The sequence below is a fragment of the Phragmites australis genome, chromosome 18, assembly GCF_958298935.1.
Source record: "Phragmites australis chromosome 18, lpPhrAust1.1, whole genome shotgun sequence".
Lineage (NCBI taxonomy): Eukaryota > Viridiplantae > Streptophyta > Magnoliopsida > Poales > Poaceae > Phragmites > Phragmites australis.
The window spans coordinates 23,197,040-23,205,056 of NC_084938.1; the positions used below are offsets into that span (position 1 = coordinate 23,197,040).

Genomic DNA, 8,017 nt, shown 5'->3' on the forward strand with positions numbered 1-8,017 from the left:
CAGGTATCACATCGAGGCTGCAAGGGGCCAGGTGATTTCAGGCGTCCGTATCTTACATACGGTCCCGATACGTGCAGGTTATGCCGTGGTTATGGTGGACATGGTACATAGCAATCCTACCGATCATGTGTTGGAGCTCCCCTTCCCCCCCCCCCCCCAATGATGAAATCACAACTCTGAGTGAAGCTCTTCGTCAAAGGATCCAGAGAAAGAGGGGTGACATCATTGTCTTCGATGCATCCTAGTCTAGATGAGCTTCAAGTGCACCACCGTCGCGACCCTCACTTCCAAAGATGGCAGCTTCACTGCCTTCTCCTCCTCCAAAGAAGCTAGCTTCATTGTCTTCTCCTCTGCATCCGATAGCCTCGCTTCCAGATTCAATTCCATCTCCCTTAGAGAGCCTGAAGAAGCAGGAAAAGGAGGCCGAGAAGAAAGGCTCTAAGAAGCATCTGTCACAGAGGTCAAAGGTCATTGTACCGGTGAAGAAGTCCATGGACATTGGAGCAGTGTAGACGGTAGATGCCCTAGCAAGGGCGGGGAAAACATGTGTCGACCTGCATAATTACTACATGCAGGCTACTAGAGACAACAATGCTCAATTCATAGTCGTACAATATAAACGATGACACATATTTGCTAAAGAAGATGGCTACTTCATTGTGAGTTTCAGTGACTTATACGACTTCTTCAACCTTGATGGCCTGGATGTATCGTTATTACAGATCTTCACATTGTAAGTCCCTTGATATTGGATATTCGTTAATTAATACCACTAAGTTTTGAATCTAACTGTGTTCTTATCTGTAGAAATTTGATGAAAGAAACAAAAATAAATAAGGATCCCATCGCATTTCTTGACCCTAAGGCCATTACAATATCGGTCATCCAATATCACCCCCGACTACGCTGTGGAACGTATGGGTAGGGCAATGCAACAATATTTCAAAATGAAGTACCTGATGGGCGCCCACAACACCAATGACCATTAGATCTTACTGGTCATTTACCTCCAGTGGGACTTGGTGTTCTATCTCAACTCGTCAAGACCAGTAGGAACAAAAGGCAAACTTAGACAGTGTGATTACAACACTGTAAAATGACTCCTCGATGTGTAAGTTATGCCTATCTTAGTTCACATATTAAACTTTTCTAACATTCAAATGTTCCATAATCGATCCCTCTTTATGCAGGGTTTGTGACAAGTACCTTCGAGCTCAACCTGACTACGACGTGAAGCCGGCCGCAGGCTAACACACAAGACCGATTCGTTATAAATGCTACCTAACAGAATACTAAATGCTTTGTTGCTTCTTTTTCCTTACGATCTAACAGTAAAATTTCTTTTTGGCAGTGCCACCAATAACCATCGGGCAACACCTGTGGATTCTATGTTGCGTAGAACATGCTCCTCACGACTCGAGCAAAGGATATCAGTTCCCCCAATGTAAGGTCAATACAAGATTATACGTAACTAACTTTAGTAATTAGTTTAATTCTATGATAATATGACATTGGTTACGTATTAAATTATGCAGAAATATTTAGCTTGTTTTTTCAACGACGGTGCACTCTCGGATATTCGATGATGGATTGCTGAGTTCTTGGTGTGTGAAGTCATCAACCCACATGGTAAGTTCCACTATAGAATCCCTAGGTTGTGAGGTCTTATGTAATATAAGTTGATTGGAACATTGTAACATTTGTGATTCTGTAATGAATTGATTGGAACTTTATAACCTTTGCAATTATGTGATGAAGCGAGTTCTTATATAAGTGTGTTTGTCGGATTTGGATGCGTTGCTGTTGTTTGCAGAGAGAAGACAGTTACAAAATTCTTGCTACGCTCCAGGATGCAACCATGAAACAGGACATTCCTATAGGGTAACATACACATAAGTGATGAGTAACCTGGTTACTCGTCACTTATGTATTTCTCCCAGCACATGAGTGACAGACATAAGTGACGGATAAACAGATTACCTATCACTTATGTTAGGACATAAGTGACGAGTGAAGAGGTTAATCGTCACTTATGTCTATCACCCTAGCATATAGGCGACGCTCATAGATGACAGGTAATGGTTTGACCTATCACCGATTACCTCATGGGTGATGGGTCCTTACCCGTCATCAATGACTGATCATTAGTGATGCGTTCGGGTGACGGATGCAGGACTCGTCACCCATGAGGTTTATTACCCATCACCAATGAGCTTTTTCACGTAGTGGATCTCGAACTATATTCTAGAAAAACACCGTATTAACCGAAGTAACAAAACCATATTCTACCGAACTACCGTATCCACCGAACCAAATTAGCCGAATTAACCAAATGAACAGCCCTAGCCGACACGAACCTCGCAATACGTACGTAGTACATGTTGGATAGCAAGGCTATGCATCACGTGTGGGAATGACATGCACATGTACTAATTGTATCCGACGCTTGATTGTTTTTGAGAAACCAAGTGGAAATGTGTCTTGGTTTATTTGTGATGAGTAATTGATAAGATTGTAGTCTTGGTTTGATGAGTTTTGCGTTATATGAGCATGTCTATATGTTGCAAATATAATCATGTCTGATGAAAGGTGAAAAAGAAATGGAATTTATGTCTTTGTCTTCGAGTCTAGGGAAATTGTACTCACTAGATGGTCCGGTGTGTAGAAAATAGTACACACTTAGATAGTCCGGTGATCAGAGGTAGTGCACACCGGAGCTTTTTTTATACAGAGGCAAAACTTAGACTGTACACCGGATGATCCGGTGTTCATGGGATATGAACATTAGAGTATTTCCCAGAGAGGTATGTTTTTGGTGCCAGGTGGAGTTCAACCCATCGGATGGTTCGGGGATGAGGCTCATTACACACTGGATAGTTTTCCAAAGAAGTCTATTTTTGGTGCCAAAGAGAAGATGCACACTGGATAATCCGGTGATGAGCAGAGTGAACACCGGACCATTTATTAGAGATGTTGCAAAATGGGGTCTGATGCATATGTACTCACTAGATAATCCGGTGATAGGCTTGGTACACACCGGAGGTTTCACCGAAGGGTTTTTTAGAAGGTTTTCATTAGAGAAATCAGTGCACACACCGAATGATCTGGTGTTTAGAGACGAGTACACACCTAAACATCCGGTGTTCACAATTTTTTATGGATTTGGTCCTTCGATAGAGATTTTGATGTTGGACCAATTGGAGATGTTTTTGGAGGTTTGGAGAAACATGCTTGCTTGTCTAATGTTGCGCAGGTGATGGATGCAACTTGACGGTCGATGGTGGGATGATCAGGGCCAAGCACGGAGTTTGGTGCCAGATGATCGAGGAGGTAGGGCAAAGTTAAGGGTGATCCTAGCTATGTACATGGAGGTCAAGCAAAGCATAGATGGAAGGATGAAGATGACGTGGCGACAAAGTCTAGCGAAGAAGATGCCGGTGCAAGTGAAAAAAGGCAGCCCGAGGGATCAGGAATGAGAGAGACTTGCCGGTAGTCAAGATCACATGACGAAGTACACGTGTCGACATTAGGATGTTTGCTTGGGTCAGAGTAAGCAGTAGTGAGTCATGCTTTGAGAAGCGTGCGAGACCGTTTCATGGTTTAGCCTCAAAACCATGAAGGGATAGAGTGCACGTGGCATCATCGTTAAGCAAGCGTCGAGGCGAAGCTAAGTCATGAAGGTGTCATGACCATTCGATGGATAGAGCAAAAAAATACCAAAATAACTTGGTGATAGATAGGAGACCATTATGGGCGATGGGTATTTTAAGAACAAGGAAACTTAAGGGCTAAACCACCTCTCTAGGCCTATAAATAGAGGGGTAAAGGTGTAGATGAATGTAGAGCTAGCTATTTGAGAGTCTAGTGATAGGTTTTGGATGAGAGGAGATGATAGACTTAGCCTTTGTAATAGATTAGAGCTTTTGTGAGAGAAATATACTTTGTAATCTGTCTAAAATAGAGCTGACATCTATGCTTAACGAAGTTGATTTTCTTGAATGAGTTTGTATTAATCTTCTTCTAGTTTCCTTATTTTGGTTCTCTTGCTTCTTTTGTAAGTTTTTCCTTTTCGGTTGTGATTTTTGTTTTCCTTTTTGAGCTACAGTTTTTTCTACCATTATAAAGTTGATCTCTTTATTGCTAGGGGAACAAAATGCCTGTACAATAGTACAAATTTAGGTCTCGCAATCCCTTGCCTCTAAGTAGGCATGTTCAAACGTCGGGTAGGGCCAGGTTTTGGGCCGAGCTTTGAAAAGCCCGACATGAAACTCGCAGGTCAGAGCACGACGTCGAGTCGAGTTGCTAAGCCCCAGCCGGCTTGAAATTGGATTTTTTTTAGGTCGTGCTTGGGTTTGGTGTTTTTTTTTTCTGGGTTTTAGGGGTTTTTTTTTTCATGTTTTAGCCTTGTTTTGAAGCTTGAGCCCGGCTTAGCTAGAACTACGGGCCAATGTTTTGAAGCTAGAGCCCGTCCCGTGTACTAGTCGAGTCGGGCCGGGTTCCTCGAGCCGGGTTGTCCATGAACAAGCCTATCTCTAAGTCATCAATATGGAGAGTTTCTTTACCTGATAACTATTTTCTTGAATTTCTTTCAAAGTTGTTAGTTTTTTGTGACTAGGGTCATCAAATGGTCTTAGATGGAGTCTTGTATTCATATCTCATCCATAAAGTCACATGTTATCGGTTCTTTCCTTTATTTCTCTATTTGCTTCCACTTGAATTTTTTAGATGTTGAGTGAAATAAAGAAGAAGACCATCCGATTCAAAAGAATTTGAAAAGGCATCTATTCATCCCCTCTAGTCACTATTTTCGATCATTTTTTAAGAAGAATTTGTGTTCCTGTGAGGCTTCTTCTTCCAGGTGATGGCATATATTGAGAAGAACGGAAGGTCCATACTTTTCAATGGCGTCTTCTCGTCCAGCCCATAAAATATATAACAAGGTGATTCGATCGACCTAATCCCAGGTGCATTGCAGGAGTAGTTTCCGCGCCATCGCTCTATATGCATAAGGAGATGGTGCCACGAGGCGCTAGTTGGCACTTAGCAGATGCCAGCCATTTTCCCGGGCATTGTACTTCAATGAATTTGTCTCTATCCAATCACATCACATCCCTTAGATCTGTTCGACTGTTTCACGAGATGTTCGGCTAGGTCAACCAATAAGAAATCAAATGTATAATTTTTTTCTATGAAAATAAGACCAAATGTACAATCTCACGAAAATTATTTAATTTCGAAGACTTTGGCAAAATAGTTCGTCGCGACACGCATGCGCACGGCATGAACGATCTGCTGTACAACCTGCGTCGAACATGACAGCACCACACTAGTGATTGTTAAGTATTCCTTCCCGAATGGTCAGACTACTATTTTTTTTTTCGATGACAACTGAAAGGAAAGTCAAAATCCCTATCACGGCATCAACTAGCCCAAGATTTTGACTTTGTTATTTAAGTGCTTAAATAGCTAATAAACCGACGCGTATTGCAGGTAACATGTAAAGTCAACGGAGTGAGGATCGATCACTTGATTTAGCAGTTTCCCCAATTCTTTTTCATTCTTCCAGTCAACTCGACCATTGCGTAAATTTTTCGTTGGCTCCCAATGTTTCGAACTCCCAGATCTGCCATGGCTGCGACTGAACACGTACACAGGCCGCAGTCAATCTGACCGTAAAAACAAGTTGACAATGCATGCATGCACACGGTGGCTCCTTAATTTACCACACCGTCCTTTTCACCGCATCCGTGCATGCAACATTGCAGTGCAAAATTATATTGCACGCAGCCAGTGGGCGGTCCAGCCCGGCACGACATGGTCCATTAAGGTATAGTCCGTTTAGACATAATCCGTTAGTTAAATAGGTCGTGTCGTATCGATCCATGTGTCGTGATTTCAATTCAGACACGGTCCACTTAAGACTGGGTTGTACCGGTCCGTGGCATAGTATATCCGATGATTTTTTCTGTGTGTCAGCCCGTTAACCCATGAAAAATTAGAACCAATCATAAAAACTTATTTTCATCCGAAATCGAAGACACGATCTTCTACTTTATGGTCAAACACACTACCATTGCATCATATATCCTATATGTTATTAGATCTAAACAAATTATATAAAATTATAAAAATAGAAACAATTAAACAGACCGTACTGTGTCGACCCGTCGTGCCGCGGCTCCGACACAGGTACGATTCAAATCATCATGCCATATCGGCCTGACCCGTTAACCGCCGTGCTGTATCGTGTCTAGACCAGACTAAAATGATCTAGCTCGTGCCAACCCATTTGACCCTGTCCCACTTTTACACGCAGCCGTTCCCTCACCTCTCTCCTAAGGGTAGCTATCGCTATATATAACCCTCGTGACAACACAAATCACTCCATAACTTGGCAGCGGGACCCAGCCTCGTACACTGCACTAGCTACTAGTAGCGCCACACCACACGAGTGGAGCAGGGGCACGTACGCTTTGCCTTCTCTCCGCCGCGCACGAGGGCACGCGCGAGCGTGTAGCGACGAGCAGGGGAGGATCTTGATCGTGCGCCGAATGGCGCGTACGTGTTGACACTTGACATGTATAACCCGGAGCAGCAGCAACCACCCCAGCGGCTCATGGGGCCGCCGCGGATATCCTTCTCCACCGACTTCGCCCTGGAGCCGCCGCCGCCGAGGCCGCCGTCGGGGGCGCAGGCTCGGACGGCAGGAGACGCCGACTTCGAGTTCTCGTCGGTGGGCAGCCGCCCGATGATGGCCGCGGACCAGCTCTTCTCCAAGGGCCGCATCCTGCCGCTGCGGGAGGCGGCCGGCGGCAGCGACGGCCGGCCTCTGACCCTGCGCGACGAGCTGCGCGCGCACGAAGGCAACGGAGACCGCGGCCGCCGCGCGCCCCGGTGGAAGGAACTGCTTGGCCTGAAGAGGGCGCACAAAAAGAGCGCCGAGCGCGCCGGGGGAACTGCGTCCGCCGACGCTCATGTGGTAATAATACACTAACGCTGCTCGACTTTGGAGTTGACTATCATTTAGAGTATCACAGACCATGCCAGTTTAATATCGGTTTGGACCTGTATTGAGATCTCATTTGCACGTAGCTGGCTCCTTCCACGCGGACACATACAGTGATCTGCGCCCTCACTTGTCGAGGAGAGCATTTTTTTTCGTTTTTTTACTAACAGCATGGGCGAACTTTACAGGATCTTGGAGACCATGTAGAGGCCGGGGAGTGAACGAACAATCCGTAACTTGGTTAGCGAGGCATGTAACTGGACTTGAGCATGACAAGTAACTGCTGAAGCAAACGTTGGTTGCAGAGTGCAACTGATTTTTCACTGTTCAGCGTCTACCTTTTCATTTTCTTGGTTGGGGGAGCAAGAAATTTGAGGCCATTTCCATTCACCTCGTCACTGGTTGGTTGTTTCTGGAGTAAAAGAAGATCTTGGACATTTGGTCGCATCGAGTACATGGCTGCTTGTGGACGGAATGAGATATTGAGATCGTCTTCGGTAGCGAGCTGAGCCAACTGATTGTATTTTTCCCGCCGGGTGTGATCGGTAGGATGCAGTGTTTAATTCACTAGCAGTTTTTGTGTCCTTGTGTATTTTTTTTCCTCAAATTGTACAAAGATTATGTTTGTAGCTTGGGGATTCAGTGAAGAGGTAATGAAATCATTGAGATGGGTGGTGTGATCCGATCTAATCCACTGTGCAATTGTGTTCTCTGCTCCGATACTAGATCATTTTGCTTGGACGTTCATCTCATGCATACGAAATGTATGTGCTCCTAGTAATACTTGAAGACATAGCTGACGGAAAACATCCCTTGCTTAAGCTTGCTCCCTTCCTCGTCAATATTAAGAATTAACAGACAGTTGTCATGACTGATGCCATGCATGTCATGCGACAAACTGAAGATGTCCCCGGTGTTGATCGGGGATCATGCATTCCGTTTTAGGCTAGCAGGAGTTTCTTTCGTGTCGAAGAGAGATTTGCGTTCAACCGTGCACATCTCCAAGGGCGG

The 8,017-nt window shown here is 44.6% G+C and overlaps 1 protein-coding gene across 1 annotated transcript; it reads left to right on the forward strand.

Moving 5' to 3' along the window:
- Positions 1 to 6,411: 6,411 nt before the first annotated feature.
- Positions 6,412 to 7,649, forward strand: LOC133899777 (uncharacterized). Its single transcript, XM_062340839.1, has 2 exons — positions 6,412 to 6,979; positions 7,195 to 7,649. The coding sequence occupies exons 1-2, from the start codon at positions 6,578 to 6,580 to the stop codon at positions 7,225 to 7,227; spliced, it is 435 nt and encodes a 144-aa protein (XP_062196823.1). The 5' UTR covers positions 6,412 to 6,577; the 3' UTR covers positions 7,228 to 7,649.
- Positions 7,650 to 8,017: the final 368 nt, after the last annotated feature.

Bases quoted from the DNA above. Each gene is read 5' to 3' on its own strand.
- LOC133899777 (XM_062340839.1), top strand. From the start codon at position 6,578: ATGTATAACCCGGAGCAGCAGCAACCACCCCAGCGGCTCATGGGGCCG. The intron at 6,980-7,194 runs GTAATAATACAC...CGAACTTTACAG, and splicing joins CGTCCGCCGACGCTCATGTG to GATCTTGGAGACCATGTAGA.